The 16,936-nt window shown below is 35.6% G+C and overlaps 1 protein-coding gene across 6 annotated transcripts; it reads right to left on the bottom strand.

The window, feature by feature from the left end:
- Positions 1 to 2,962: 2,962 nt before the first annotated feature.
- LOC132696984 (thioredoxin domain-containing protein 3-like) lies at positions 2,963 to 16,902 on the bottom strand. Of its 6 annotated transcripts, none has more exons than XM_060662202.1 (10): positions 16,802 to 16,902; positions 15,345 to 15,520; positions 15,186 to 15,289; positions 14,737 to 14,808; positions 14,303 to 14,683; positions 12,685 to 13,108; positions 12,493 to 12,634; positions 9,190 to 9,383; positions 4,830 to 5,074; positions 2,963 to 3,258 (listed from the first exon to the last, which is right to left on the bottom strand). In XM_060662202.1, the coding sequence occupies exons 2-9, from the start codon at positions 15,433 to 15,435 to the stop codon at positions 4,830 to 4,832; spliced, it is 1,653 nt and encodes a 550-aa protein (XP_060518185.1). In that variant the 5' UTR covers positions 15,436 to 15,520; positions 16,802 to 16,902; the 3' UTR covers positions 2,963 to 3,258. The 6 variants fall into 6 exon arrangements, 5 of the variants coding, with proteins under 5 accessions (XP_060518185.1, XP_060518189.1, XP_060518186.1 ...); XR_009618100.1 differs by lacking the exon at positions 2,963 to 3,258 and adding an exon at positions 9,426 to 9,485 and having other exon boundaries at positions 4,937 to 5,074; positions 9,190 to 9,361; XM_060662203.1 differs by lacking the exon at positions 2,963 to 3,258 and having other exon boundaries at positions 4,844 to 5,070.
- Positions 16,903 to 16,936: the final 34 nt, after the last annotated feature.

Consider the following 16,936-nt stretch of genomic DNA (forward strand, 5'->3'; position numbering starts at 1 on the left):
ACTACGTATTAAACAAAATGGCTATGTTGTTATTTGGCGACTGCGGGCGAATGTGGATCTTCAGCTCTTACTATTGTATTATTTCGGATATGTTCAATCTTGCTTATCTTACGCTATTATATGCTGGGGAAACTCTTCCAGAGCTAGTGAAGTTTTCGTCCAACAAAAACGTATTGTTCGAACAATGTTGGGGAAGTCTCGTGGTCACTCTTGTAAAACCCAAAATTAAATATTTTAACGTTTCCCTCTCTCATTTTATTAAATAGCATAATTAACATAAAGAGTAATCTATCAAATTATTGCATGACCAGAATTAATGGAGTTTACAATTTTAGAGCTAATCGTAATTTGCAGGTGCCAAGTCAAAAGTCAAAGCCAAAGTAGCTAACAGCCCTATAATTTTACCAATAAAACTGTATGATAAGTTGCCTTTGTCCGTCAAACAGATATTCCCTGTTCATTTATTTAAGCAAAAATGAAAGCTTATTTTAAATAAGAATGTTTTTTATTCTATCGATGAATACTTTGATTGTAGTAATGCTGATCTCTCAATGTGATATACTTTGTGTGTTTGTACGTATCTGTTTTTAAAGTTTGTATTTTGGTGTTCTAATGTATTTTTTTTACTTGTTGACATTATCCGATACTTTTGTTAAAAGTCAATGGCAATAAACATTACTATTATTATTATACTGATGAGCTGGGTTGCAAGCTTTCTTTCCGTATAGTTTTTTTTAGTCGTCAACTACGTGTCTTTTTATTCATACCTAGATGCATAAAAAATCTAAAGTTAAGTTAAATTCACACGTCAGCCAAAATACACCTGAGGAAAAAAATTGGGTTCGGCGATAATTTTGCCATTAGTTAACTTACCATAGGAGTAATTAGTCTTATCAGATGGAAACCTACATCGGAAAATTTGTGCAAATTTTTGTTTACATTTCTGTAAACGAAATTGCGTTGTTTGTTATCATTACCGACCTTGACAAAAAATGTTGTATTTAATTTTACATTTTTGAAGAACTTTTTTTTTATAGGATCTGCCCCTTCTTGTCTATCGGTGGCTAAAATTTATTTCAATAATTAAATATTTTGCTTTCTGCTGAAAGTCTCAACTCGGAAAACGCAGCAATTGTTCTATGAACTACTCGACATCAACGGGATAATTATTTAAGTGGGTTTCTAAAAATTGTACCAATGTTTCAGGTGGGTAATGAACATAGATAAATACTCCTAATAGTGCTGCAATAATTCTTCATGATAACATTAGCTTTATCATACAATAAAATGTTGAAAGAGGTTTGCAAAATTTGCATATTTTTCCCTCGGTGAGAAAAAATACAACTTCTATCAATTTGAAATAAATTCTGTATTATGTTAATCACTGCAAATTGTACTGGGTCGCCAACAGAGAAGGACACTCGGTCCTATCAAGAAATGGTATATTATGCAACAAGTGTGGTGAACGGTATTTGAGTCACGAGTTTTTTGGCACGAGCGAGTGACCAGTGACTTAAACTCTTTACCAAACGTGTTGCATACTATGTATGTGAATAAATATTTGTTATTGCTATTCACCATTTCATATTAGCTAATTTCACCCGTTGAATGGAGGGAAGCTCGGAGGAAAGTATGTCAGTTATTGTAAGCCTTTAGGCTTTCAAATTTCGTATTTGGGAAGACATTCACAGGCACCCACAGTGCGGTGTTGGCTTCGGAGTGTGCTAGATTGTGCACAAGAAAGTTAAAGCACCTTCACACCCCCGTATGTTTATGACAATAGAATTGAATGGTGACATCGAATTTTGTGGTTGCGTGTTCTTTGTAACGATGTTAGTACTTGAGGAAAATTTTGGCATAGCTGTCGTTCACCTAATACCTTTATTTTTGTTCAAGTGCCATTGAATGATAATGAACCCATCATTATCACCATTAAATAAAAAACGATGTTTAACAGTTGTTTAGATATTTTATGCCTTCTTTAAGCCTCTGGCAGTATAGTTGGAAACGTCACTTTATCTTCGTTTAGGTCCCATTGAAAGATACCGAACCCATCATCACCATTACATCCAAAAAGATGTTTAACATTTGTTTAGATATTTTTCAATACTCGCAATATCTCTTTTATACCCCCACTTTTATCCGTGCGGTAAAATCCCGGAAATGTCCGAAGTGGCTCGGATTCATGGGAAATGAAACTGACGTGGTAAAGTGACGCTTCCCGCACGCTTAATTGGTATTTTACAGACGGGAGTAGAAAAAGGTATTTTACAGAAGAGAATAGTATATTATGCAACAAGTGTGGTAAAGCATTTGACTCACATGTTTGACACGCGCATAGCGCAACGGAGCGAGTGCTTAATAAACGAGTGACTTAAAAAGTTTCCAAACGTGTTCATTATGTGATAGAATATGCTGCTGGCTACAAGAAATGCTAGGCTTCAGCATTCCTAGTATCTGCAACGCGACGTTCGCATAACAACGTTATAAATATGTGTACAATGTACTTTGTAGGGAATTCTCCTTGTAACGGCTTGATGGAAAGCTCTTACTCCTGTTTGTAAAATAATAAAAAGTGTTTTTGAAAACGAGACCCGTCGTTTGAAAACCTTAACAAGTTGCGTATTATATTTTTTCTACGACCATTGGTTTTTGGGTACATTTTTGCAAAACAATACGAATACATTCACTGATATAATCGTCATTCAAATGGGTCTGTGGTATTGGTAAATAATTATAGGAAGAACGGGTTTAATTATAAAGAAATAAAATAACATTAATGATCATAATTTTGCATATAATAAAAATTAATATATTCATTTTTTGTTCATTTCGATGCATATATTCTAAAAATTTTATACACTCACTCCAATTCTTAATTGGCTATCCGGTACAGGGCCATATTTTGGCACCCAAGCTTGATCATGCATTATATCAAAAAAAGCAAAAGCTGGAGGGTTTATTTCATTTCATAATCAATGAACGTGTTGCAGACGGTATATTTGACAGATTTCCATAAATCAACATTTTCCTCAATCCATTTGATCGGCAAATATGCAATTCACGTACGAATTTAACGATGTTATCAGCATTCCAAGTCTCAACCTTATTAAAGCAAATTATGTGTCGGACGTCAGTAATTATCATAATTATTCTAAAATAACAGCACGGCTCCATTCACGAGACGACTATAAATGTTCTTCGAACTCCGTAGAAGCATTTTTGTTCCACAGAGCGAACCAGTGTTTACAGACGACTCTACAAGTAGTAATAGTACAAGTAGTAGTAGTCTTAAAAAATATCTAAGATACTTCTCGGACGTTATTTATTTTCTTATAATATTATATTTATTAATACAAAATTGTTGTTCTTTAATGTTCTATTAACATAACAGTGTAAAACAATGTAAAAAATCTTATTTAAAAAAAGTTTATTTTGAACCTTCCAAATATGTTTTTTCTTAGTTTAGATATTTTATTTCAGCTTGCTTGCTTCAAATTGCTTGACACTTGATATACCTGTCGTTTATACTATGACTAATTCAATACACAATAAAATAAATCACTATTTTCGAACAATGTTTAATAATTATAAATTACCAACAAACAATAAAAGAATATACCATTCTACTACACACAGAACAAAAGCCAATGAACAAAGAAAAACATATCTTTAAAACTATATGCATACTTTATTACTGTTTATATTTCAAGTAAATTCGGCGATTTCCATTATTTACAAAAATGTTAACAACACAATCGTCGAATTAAATCATTTAGAAATTTAAAAAAAGTGACGACATGACAACTTTTAATGATGCACTTGTAGCAGGAATTTTTGTTGAAAACTCCATTTTTGTGCATAATTTTGATCAAAATCATATAGTGCCCAACATTCTAGATGTTTGAAGTAGGAAAATCTGTTATGGTGTCAAAAATTTCAAAAAATAGTCGTCGATAAGACGTCTCTTTATCATTGTTCAAGTTTGTAATTCGTTGCCTCTTGTCGAATGTGGGTACATCGTCATTTAAAAGAATTTCTTGTTTTGATCAGACTTTCAAAATTATTACCTAGTTATTCCTACTTTGGGTAAACTTTTTTGTACTAAGTTATCAACAGCCATTTGTGAGCATTTAAAAAAAATACAGCAAGCGCTAATAATGTTTGGAAAAAGAAATTTACACTCTTTAATATATTCCACTGATTGCTGTAAAACCAAATTTGCTCTATGGGCATGGATCTCTTCGACAAATTTCAAAAACTTTCCACCAACATATCTAAATAACGCCGAAAGTTGCGATTGGTTTGAAACATCGGTGCTTTCATGCAATATAACAGCTACAAACCTTGGTTCTGCAATTTCTGATTTAATTTTATCAATCATAATTGCCTTCAATTGCCTAGTAGTAAAGTTGATTACTATAGAGTTACAAATAAAATGAATTATTTCACAGTAGTCATAAAATATTAATTTATTCTATTTTTACAAAACTTCTGGATTTCTCCTGCGTCTGTTTTTGCTGAGTCGAACTTGCTGACGTTTCAGACAGCTTCAGTCAAGCTCTGAAGAAGCCAACAGGATGACTGGCGAAACGTCAGCAAGTTCGACAGACGCAGGAGGAATCCAGAAGTTTTGTAAAAAGTATTACAGTAGCCTGTGGAAGTTTTTTTGAAAAATTAATTTATTCTCATTTTAAACTGTTACCAATGGTAATAGTGGTTAGTTGTGGTTGTTTAGCCACTGCTGCACAACTAAAAAATTTGCACTAATAAAAGAGAACATTCTTTATCTAGTTCTTTGGACGCTCATATATACGCGAAAACTATACCTAGACTTGGTTTATAGGAGACGTGGCTTTGTCAATGCTGTCTAGTTCCTCCTTCTCAATCGATTTTGCCTTTTTCTCGTCTTCGATCTCGTGTTCGTCGTCGCTATCGCGCTCTTCGTCGTTGATTTCCTCTCCGTTAATCAGCGTGTCTTCGCCGCGTCCGGCATCGACCGTTGAGTTAACGTTTTCGGCCGGTACGTCGTTTTTAACTGTGTCCGAATTGATTGGAAATTTCCCCAGTCTTCCTAAAACAGCAAAAACGTAAAAATACCGGACGTCAGAGGAATTTTTTTTTTAACTCGAATAAAAATAAATGAAATCGTCCAAGTGTTTGGGATAAGAGGGTGGACGAATATAAAGACAGAACAAGGAAAAATAGTGCTGGAAAATTGGTGAGTTGATGGGGAAAAAAGTGGTAAGCTTCGACCAAGAAGGAAAAAATACGATGCTGCTACGTAAGTAAACCGATTGTAGTTTACTTCATGTCATGTCAGTAAACAAAGTCCAAGATAATAAGTAGATAGGCAATCCGAAAGTGTCAACTGGTTATCAGAAAGTCTAGTGGAAAGAGTGTCCAAATTTACTTATTTGGGAACTATAATTAACGAGCAATGAGGGTCTCAAAAGATTAAATGTTGAATAAAAAACAAAACAAACTTTATTAAGATGTCCAAATTGACATTGACACTGACAGAAGTAACCCAAAAAGACCTTAAGAATTTGAAAATTTACGTCACTCAAGAAATTTCAAATAATTTGCAACAAAAAGTTTATCACCGAATCGTCGGTCTATTAGGTAAGTATTGGAAGCGTAGTTTGGAATTTTTATGAAATAACGTAAGTTCGGCCTAATTAAAATGTAGTGGGTTAGGTACTATCCAGTTTATTGTTGATTTATCTCTATACAAATTTTGATTGTTTGGTGTATTTCAGATCTAAGGTGTATCTAACTGCCTTTAGATCCTATTGTTGTAGCTAGAATTGTAGCATTCATATAAGATGGTCAAGGAAAACGGGAAACTGCAAGAATTGTTGGTAAGGGGTCTATGTGTTGTACAAAATGTATAGCAACGCAACGTCGGACTGGCTTCATCACTAGAAGACCAGGATGCCGTGGAAGATCACTCGCTAAAGGGATGAACGATTTTTGGTGTCCACAGGTTTGCGAAATAGGACAGCTTCTGCTATTTGGCCTCGAAATCAACTTCAATAGGTTAGAAATCTTAATGTTATCGAATGGACTCTTAGACGAAGGCGTCGTGTTAATGGATTGTCTTTTCGGAGAATGGATACAGGGCCGCCATTGCACCGATGCTATCGAATAGCAAGTTTTTGCCCGAAATCTCTTAGACTAGAATGAGCGAGGTATGTTTTCCGATAAATCCCGTTTTTGATACATGATGATTGATGAAAGACTTCCACATGATGGCGGTTCGGTTATGGTTTGGCTGGCACCTACAGAGTTGGTCCTTATACAGAATGGCTCTCTGACAACTATGGCCTTAATGATTACCATTACACCTCCAGAATTTTCAGTCAATCTCTAAATGAGGCGTGAATTAGTCGGTTTGATCGGCCAGCACTCAGTCCCTTGAACATGTGTGGGATGACATGGGACGATGCTGAGAGAGTTACAGGAGTTACAGGAATGGAACAACATGGACCAGAGCGTAATCCGTAATTTAATTGCATGCCTCGTCGATTACAAGCAGTCATAAAAGCGAGAGGGAATACCCGTATTGATTGTTTTATCAATATTGTTAATTATTACTCGTGTAGAAAGAATGAGTGAAGGAAGAGATGTGATAAACACAAACAAAAAAAACTTGAATATATGAGCTATATACTGCGAAACGGAAACAAATACATTGCCTTAAAGATATCCTCTAGGGAAAAATCTAGGACAAGAGAGACACGTGAGGCAAGGATATCATGGTTGAAGAACTTAAGAATATGGTTTTCCAAAACCACACTGCATTATTCAACAAATTCGCAATATCTCCAGTGTGTGGAACGAATAGTCACTTGAAGAAGAAAAAAGAAGATATGTTTACGTTAAAATCTATATTCTTTATCTGTAAATTACTGTACTCGTATTTGTTTCTTAGCGAGAAGGGAAAATGACAAAAGGGGAAGCGGAATCTATATCGCTCTGGATGTGGGTTAATTAAAGCGGAAGCGTATTTTTCTGCTCGGAAATTCCTTCTTTATTCCGTCATGTGTGGGACCGAACTTAGTTGCCTACTATATTTGTCTCCAATAGCCTCTATTTCTCTCCAGTTCCTGTTGATGAAATGCCCAATATAATCTTACCTGTTTCACAGAAAAATAGTTCTTTTTACCCTACTTTAAAGTATATGTTTGACTTACTCGTTTTTTTGTTAATCTACAATCTTTTTTATTTTAAATGTTTTTATTCTACTTTTGGATTGCTAGTAAAATTGTAAAAAAGTATTTTAGATACCGAAATTCTCTTGGCCTTCGCTCTTAGCCTTGGCTAGAATGACAAAAAACTGTAACGTGTAAATACTTGAAATTTTAAGAGTCGAAATTAGTGGTATAACACCTGCTTTCAAAAATACCGAGAATTTTCAGACCGCTTAGGACATTGTCAAGTACAAAAACTTCAGTTTGAACACTTATTAAAATAAGCACAATTTGTAATTTTTAAATATGTCGTTCATAAATTAAATTCCAGTTTATTGATTACATCATTAAATATTTTCGTTTTTTATAATTCCTGGAAAAACTAGGGTGAATTTGGGTGTGGGGTATGTTATATGAACGATACTTTTAATATCAATTTAAAAACGGAATAAAAACATAACTTATTATTTTTAAAATAATAAAGTTTAGTAGCTTAATTATTGGATCTGTTCTAATTAGAAACCCCCGTACATTGAATTTCATAAATTTAATAGTAATGATTCCTTAGGCCGAAAAAGAGCGATCGTAGGTTAATTTCTACTTATAGTGGTCCTGCTGTTCGTGTTTTCCAAAATCTTTTTGAACGCTTTTTAGATGTCTGTTATCTTTCTTTTTCTCAAATATGGAATTGAAGCTTCATATAAGGACGCTCAATGTATCATTTTAGACCACAATCGAAATGTAGGGCATTATTTATTTACAGCGAGCTTTTGAAGTTATAAATGTTAGTTAGTATGCTAGTAGTAAAGCTCAAGGATAGAACTAATAGTTATATCTAAGAATATCTTGTTAGTTGCTCTTTAGTTTATAGGATTTATTAATGATATTTTCCCACTTTTTGCTGACGTTTACCTATCTCTTTTGTTAACTATGCCGCATCTGCTTTTGATTTTGTAGTATGAAGTACATTGAATACTGATAGAATAAGGTTATAGATAAATCCCTTCTCATCATGCGGGTCCAAAGGTCACTAATTTTATGAATCCAATCAAAAAACCTAGAGAATTCTAAAATTGTGATATTAGTAAGCATATTACATAGTTGCAAAACAATGAACCGTTCGTCTTAACAAATTTTACATACTCATTTTGGTAAGATCTTGAACCACTTCCATTAGAAAACATCCACGTTTCATCTAAAAATTCCACTTTTCTCAATTTTCATTTTGAAAATTGAACACGATCATCCACTATATGTGGCACTTCACATAAAAATCTCTGGAAATAGTCCTATTTAGCGAAAACCTAATATTCTTGTTAATTTTCATAATGATTTCCTTCAAATATGGACTTGTTTGAAACACAAATTACAATCGGAAGTTCTGTTTTTACATCTTGCACACGATAAGATCATTCATTAGGCAGTATATTTATTTTCATTCTTGCCTAAACCGGATCAATCAAATTGTTTCATATTAAAAAAAAATTCTACTTACTCCTACGTGATGCTAAGATATCTTTTAAGTTCAGATTATTTTGCATATATGAATTCTTCCCTGATCTATGGCATTATATGTCACTCATCACGCTCTGGTGAAATATTGCAAAAGCGAATCCTTGGAACGATGTATTCTTTCATGTCTTTATTTTTAACTGTATAATGAATATTAAACTTAATCCTAAAGCTATTTTGCTAGGGAAATTCCTAGTCATAAATTGTTTGCTGCAATAACCCTATATTTTCCAATATCAATGAAAGGGATGGCAATAATGCGACAATAAATTTAAATATATTGTAAAAGATAGTTTGATAGGTCAAACCGTTTATTAGTTAAATTACTTTTTTTACTGTGGCTATAATTTATAATAACAGTTTTTATTTCCTCTCTTCGCTTCTCGACACAAGTCTAAATGAAAATACATTGTTTTTGGATTTTAAATTTGTTGGGAAAAAGTTATACCCAAAATATTTTGTGCGTTGTCGCCATTCTTACCTTTCTTCTTGGACTTCTTCTTCAGATACGTGATTATCTCTGCCTCGGGTGTATTGTAATCGTCAGGAAAGAAATAATTACAATCGCTTTCGCCTATTTCAACATCTTTGCTCATGTAAGTATATCCCAAATCCTCGAAGGCCGCAAAAACTTCCGGGTCGATTTTCGCCAGCTGAATAACGAATTTTTCTTCGCTGCAGAAAAAGTCAAGTCACACTTTTCAGACGGCAACTTACGGTATATACCGAGTCTCCCAGTGAGGGCAACGAGGTAGGGTATAAGGAAAACTGGTGGTGCTAGGAAATTGGCAAAAAATTGTTAAGTAAACCGGCTAGACAAGATGCTGCAAATCATTTTCCAGTTTCTGAAATGGCCAACAGAGGGCGTAATTTTCATATCTACACCACGGTAAGAGAGAGTAGTTTTAATGCTGAAATCAATAAAAATCTTATTTATTTAACGCCCTTTGCAATAAATAACTAAATAATTAATAACATTAGTGTCCAAAAATTGAGTAGTCACCGAATTAGTGATTCAACTTAATGTTTAATGAAGGTGATAATACTTAATCTTTGAAAACCGAGTAAGGATGTAATATAATAATAATAATAATAATAATAATAATAATAATAATAATAATAATAATAATAATATTAATTAAACACTAACTTTACGCCATTAAAGCTCAAGAATTCAGGATATAAATGCGATGCAGATTTTAACATCCCCGAACTTTTAGGCAGATGGAAACAAAAAGAGCTTCACGGCAGATACATCAACCAGTTGAATGACCGATGGCTTTGTCTGCGCCATTCAAGACCAAGTTGTAGCAACCAAATACCATCTGAAATATATTGTCAAAGATGACAGAGTAACAGATACACAGTCCCACATGTGTGGCGGAGCACACGAGAATATCGAGCACATCTTTAGTGGATGCGAAACTCTGGCGCCCCGAGAATATGCAACCAGACACAACAACGTAGCCAAATCTGTCATAGATAGATTGATGCAAAAAACGGTACCATAAATATATGCTCCTGACTTAGTTCTGGAGAATGCTCGCTTTAGTGGGATCGAGAAGTCCTGACGGATAAACCAAGACACCATAACACACCCTACATCGCAATTTACAATAAGGAAAAGAAGGAGGATGCTTTTATTGACGTTGCTGTTCCATCACCTGCAAATCTGTATAAAAAATACCGAGAGAAAGTTGAAAAATACTTACCTCTGGCAGAGGACGTCAAAAAAACCTGAAGAGTGCGTGCTGTCCGAACTATCTCAAGCTGGAAAAATTGAATTTTTCCGTTTGCCTGTTCGGGCAACTCTAGAAGGCTGTGTTTCTGTCTTCATGCAACATCATGAGAAAGGTTTTAAACATTAACTTGACCGACCAATAGACTTTAAGCGCTTTGCAGGCGACCGTCTGCCGGCTCTTAAGTGACAACACGAAACAAGCGTGACTAATAATAATAATAATAACAACAATAATAATAATGATAATAATAATAGTAATAATAATAACAACAATAATAATAATAATAATAATAATAATAAAAACGGGGGAAACTAACAAACAATAATGGGGTTATTGCCGGTATATCAGAATTACCATTAGATGAAAGTGAGGTTCCGATTGGAACAAGGCTTAAAATAAACATAGCTTAAAAAATATCTGGTAGAAAGATATGAAAACGGCTGATGAAATTCCTAAATACTTAATTCAAAAAAGAATATAAACTCATTTGGAGTGGTCAAATGGAACAGCACTGATTTGGAAAAGTTCGACAGATTAACCAAGTGCATGATGGTAAAATTCAGATGCTTTCTGCAGTTGAGCGATTATCAGGGTGGTCGAGGACAATGCGAGGCCCCAGTGAAAAATGCAGTAGTATTTTCTGGAGAATAACGATTATCGGATAAATGAAATAATCCCAACGTTATTCTAGAAAGTCAAGAAAGAATCATATACAAACAGACATATCCAAATATTGTAATTAAAAATAAAAAAAACAAGAATTGGTAATGGATGTTGCAATGCCTCTTACACATAATCTAATACAAACAGCATAAAAAACACCCCAATTGTAATGGTATAACGGTATATGGAGTTGTGACAAAATGTTTTCAAAATTATATTAAGTACTCTGGTCTACGAAATAGCATATCTATCTATCTATGCAAATAGAGATTATCTTAAACATCTACAGAATTCTAAGAAATTTACAGTCAATGAAATAAGCTGAACTTCTTCTCCATAGATAAAAACGACCAGTCAATTTTTAGTAACAAAATAATAATAAAAAAATATTAAGGTTTATTCCAAATTGTTTTTTTTTAAGTAACTGTGGAACTGGTAGGAATACATTTTCTAGATTTGTCCTGCTTAAGATGTAGATTCTATCTCGCTGACTGCTCGCTTTTTCAGAGGGCTGGCTGAAACTGATTTGATTATTGGTCTGCGCAAACCTTAAATACTTGCCAGGCAAGGTCGAATGGCAGGGGAAGGTCTAGTTGCTTCACGGAAGCCCGAATCCCAAATGGAATACAGGTAGAAACCTGTGTCACCGTTTATATTATCGGGGTGTTTGATTATATCGATACTCTAAATCTTTTTCTACAAAAAAGGTATCAACCTGTCTTCTATTCGTCCCTCTTCGGCAGGTATTCACATATCGGGTTTAGAAAAAGTCAGCATAGCCGCTTTGGGTCAAAAATCGAAAAAAATATATACATATAGCATCCATACTATTGTTATTATTATTTCTTTATTTTAGATATTTTAACTTAATTTGGTTGCCTATCTTATTTATCCCAGCTTAGGTCTTAGTAATGTCAGGCTATCGATTAATTTTGTGCCCTTCGAATATTATTAAAATACTAAAAAAATATTTTGAATTTTATTTCGATTTTAAATATCATTTGGCATATTTAATTACAATATAGCGTTCAATTTGCTAAATTTTGGATAACTTTTTTAAAAATTTTTGATTCCTTTATTCATATTTTAGGTAAATATGAAGATACTAAGACGAGGTTCTCATTGAGACTCTTAGTTGAATCTATTGAATTATTCAAAACCAAATTTAATAATTATGCCAAAAGTGATAAATAAAAAAAATTGAATTTGAAACTTTACAATAGTATCCACCCTATGGTATGGAGATGGCGATTACGTCCCTTAGTAGCCCTTTCAGAAATTAATTGGCAGCGATTTGCTGACAATTTTTTAAAAAAAATTATATACCGCATACCGCAATACCGTATCTCGTAGCATTTATTAGAACACTAGGTACGCACTATGTAGCCGAAGCGGTGCGACTTTCGAACTTATCGGTCGTTTTGGCGATCAGTTTCGCTTCCCCCACTACGTCACTGGAAAAATATCCGTAACTCAAGACGTGCTCGGGATACTTATCGGACAACTCCATCACGTCTTTGGCTAAAAAGCAGCGATGGTAAAAATTACACTTAGATCTTCGCAAGTAGTACCCTTGAATGCGTCGAACGCCATAGCAACGTGAACGGGGACCTCTTTGACATCGGGCAGTAGGAAAGGGGAGGAAATCGTTGGGAAAAGCACTTTTAATATCATAGCCCTGGCCAAACAATTGCCAGGCGCCCATATTCCCAAAACAACATTGTCTTGGGCTTCCTCTTCAGGCAAATTTTGTTCCGCACCTGGCTTAGAAAGTTTTTGGCTAGGGGAGTTATCGTCCCCAGGCGGTCGCCTCGAGTTACCGTACACCAATTGCAAGACCACGTCGTCTATGCAACCCGTGAGCCCATCGGAGCTTCTTTTGAAAAGGAGCGCGAAAGACAGCTTATTCGCGACGATATCTTCTGTCGTCTTCTCTGGGAATTTGTAGTTCGCGAAATACAAAAGCTCTTCAAGCATTTCCACGGTTATCTTAACCTAAGAAATATAATTATTAGTCTCGAAGATTCATTAAAATGCGGCATATCTTTAAACAAATTTCGAAACTGATTATTTATTTTCAATTTAACAACGAACAAGCTAGGCTTCATCGTCTAGTTCCTCTACTGTTTCTTCGGCAGGATCTTGATCGTCGTCTGGTGGTTCCTCCGGAGAATCTTCGGGCGTTGGAGAAATTTCATCAGGCTCCTCCTCGTCTGTCACCGACAATTCATCGTAATCCTCGCCAAAGAACTTTACGCACTCCAGCTGGCCTTCGTGCGTATTCGGAGACATATAAATGGGACCAAGCTGAGCGAAGGCCAGAGTGCATTCGCTTTTACGCTTCGTAACTTGGAGGACAATTTTTTCGGAGCTAGACAATACGGGCAATAACCAAATATTAAACTTAGAGTCCATCAATGCGCAAAAAATCCATAGTTGATATTTTTGACAAGCTGAGTACAAAAATTTTCCAAATTGCTTCAAATTAAGTGGTGTGCGGTGATGGGATATGGATACAATATTCGACTCACAATGAGCGTTCACTGGGGTCCATCTTTTCCAACCTTCTGACACTTTTAGCTACCAGTTGAGTATTATCCGGTTTTTCCGTAGTGAAAAACCCATACCGCATAACTTCATCTTGATATTCCCCGACGACTTGGAATACGTCCTCCTTTTTATCATAGCCGAAGATGATTGCCAAATGCTCAGGGATGGGTTCGGGCTCAGGAATGGTGTAATCTTGGGATAACTTTGTAAAAAATAGTTTCAAACTTGTAGCCCGGACGAATGGGTCGTCTGGAGCCCATATTCCGGCTAGTTCCTCCGGGCCTATAAGTTTTGCAAGAAGTTTACAACTGCCAGCAGACAAATAACCTTTGATAACCTTCCTCTACTTCCACCATTAAATTCTGTGCGACACTGTCGGGCGAGCCAGGGAGTTTTTGGCTGTCTCCATATACCAACGAGAGAATGGCCCCGTCTATGTCCTCAATATCGGACTTATGACTAATTTTAAAAAGTAACACCAAACTTTCTTTCGTAAGAAGTTCTGTTATATCTACATCCGAAAATTCTTGTTCTCGACTGGTGAAATAACAAAGTTCGTTCAAAAGTTCATCTGTAAACCGAACCTGAGAGACGACCCAAATTTTCCCCTCAACTATAGGAAACCAAATACTCAGTTACCTTCTCCGTTTGCGATATCACCAATCCGGCTTCATCGACCAGTTCTCCGATAACTTCCTTGTACTTGTCCCTGGCGCAAGGAAAGATGATGGCGGTTCCGTAGTTGGGCAAATTTTTGCAGATGTTCTCACACTCAGCGGTACGTCTTTCCATCAATTCCTTCGCCTTTTTCCGCTCCTCCTTTTCCTTGGCCTCCCTTCTGATCGCTTCGGCAGCATCATAACGTATTTTCTCCTCCTCGGCCAGTTCCGTAATATCTATAGGTGTACGATCTGTAGTTTTTCCATCCAACGTAAGTTGCTCCTTTTTGAGTTCTTCCACGATTAAGCGAGTCAATTTCGGTGCGTCCGCGCCAAACATCAAATTCACCATCTTTCCCTTCTACAACGACAAATGTTGAATTCATTCTTGCTATTGAGGAAGGGACTGCTTACTGAAAGAAACATCCAGGTAGGCTCGCTTTTGTTTCTGAATCTGGCCAGCTGGGCTATTCCATCGGATTTAGCCTACGGATGATACATTTAATACACAACTATGGCACAAAGGGCTTGATATAGGCATAGCAAAATCTAATATGGTTCGCCAGACATCTGGTATTAGATTGAACCTTACCAATATTACTTAGTATTATTATTTAACCTTAGAAGTTCCCATACACACTCCGGCAAAACCTCAAATGAAAAACTACTGGTCTGGCCTTGAATAGGTTGAAATATGACACACAGAGGCTCCCAAAATCTTTGAGATGAGGCTTATACTACTTTCCTGATTTAACCAAATCAACCAAAATCAGGGGAGATGTGTATAAGCAACATCATTCGATTCAATTCAATATTTTCCAAAACGAAAAATTGAACGCCTCATATGAGTATAAGTAACTCACAATTGCTAACTGTAGCATATCACCTCCGATCTCCAGCTTGAGTTTCTTCAAATTGGCCTGCATTCCCAAACATGGTCCACACCAATCGGAATACACATCAACAACTGCAAAAACGTCCCATAAAAATAGCAACTTGGTCGTGGTAGGTATGTACCACACCGATCAACCCATCTCTCTGAAGCAATTTATCCCATTCTTCGTCATTGTTGACCTCGATTTGAAGTTGAATCGGTTGACCTTTCTTCGCCATTTTGAGTTCACGTCATTCACGTCATTATCAATTGAGCTCTAATGTGCGTTGGTTGCCGTGGTTAGGGTATCGATATAACATTTGCCTAGCAACGATTGATTTTAATCTTTGCAGTCACTTTTGTATTCTATTCAACAACACAGGGTGGCCCCGGTTTTCGGGGACAAACTCTAATAACTGATAAGAAACCCTTTTGTATTGCCAAAGTACATAAAATCTTCAAAATTGCTTCGTTTTCACAATACAAGGTTTAAAGTTCTAAGAAAAAAAAAAGGTTTTGCAAATTAATTTTTAAAATCTTAACCAATGGCATCCGTAAGGGGTATTAAGTGAATATTTTTGGAAAACAGAAAGCTACGTCCCTTGTCCATAAATTAATAATAATTTGTAGTAAATTTGATTTCTTGCCATTTTCGAAAATGTTCTTTTTCCACTACAATAATATGGAAGAAAATGTGAAATTTTCTGATGGAGATAGAGAAAAAAAAATTCCATTTCCCGTGCTGCAGACTTTCGTATTAAATATTATTGAAATTTTAATTTTATATACTTATTACTTTCGAAAAATCAATCAAAAAATCTAATTTTTCGAAAGTATCTACGCTCGTATCCAAATTTTATATCGCGGCAATAATACCGCCGTTGGTAGAGAACGACTCAGCGTCCAAAAAAAAAAGTTTTTGTCTATACGTTCCCTTTTCCTGGATTTTTTGGATATGTCTTCTAAACTTTTTGAGCTAGTTCGTTAAAATTTTGTTCTTTTTTAACAGTCAGCACAAAATATATGGTCGAACCTCGGCGGGCAAGAGAAAATTATTACTCAAAAACCGATTATGCTATCGAAAAAAATATAGGTATTTAGGTATATGGCCACCTCGGCTGCGGCGACAGATTAACCCAATTTTCAATAACTTTTCCCGACAAGTTGGGATGAATTTCGTGAATAACTAGTTGGATGTTAGTTTTTAAGTCGTCGCTAGTTTGGGGATTGTAACCAAAGACTTTATTATATTTATTTAATTATTCGTCCCTCAAAACGCTATCTGGATAAATTCATGTCTCGGGCAGTATGCCATGTGGCACCGTGCTGTTGAAACTACTCCAGCCAAAGAAAGCCGCTTATCATCTTGCGTTAGTGCTTTGCATTCACTGTTAGAGTATGCCTCAAAAAAGTAGGTACCGATAATTCGGCCGGCTTGCCAAGCACACTATACAGTAAATTTGACTTGACGTGATGTTATTCATACACCAGAAGCGGCAATTTTGAGTGTTCACAAAGCCATTAAACGAAAAATAGGCCTCACCTGAAAAAATGATTTGTTTACCAAAATCAGCATTTTCTTCTGCAAAAGTGAGTTAGAACCACCTTACAGTGATGTAGATCTAAATCGTTCTTCAAAAGATGATATTGGTGTAAGGTCCAGTTGCTGAGAGCGGCGCACAACGCAGCGATATTTTCAACACTCCTTGTAGTTCTTCGTCTTGTCGGTGGCTCACGATC

Source organism: Cylas formicarius, unplaced genomic scaffold (assembly GCF_029955315.1).
Source record: "Cylas formicarius isolate icCylForm1 unplaced genomic scaffold, icCylForm1.1 PGA_scaffold_1__22_contigs__length_36826433, whole genome shotgun sequence".
Taxonomy (NCBI): domain Eukaryota; kingdom Metazoa; phylum Arthropoda; class Insecta; order Coleoptera; family Brentidae; genus Cylas; species Cylas formicarius.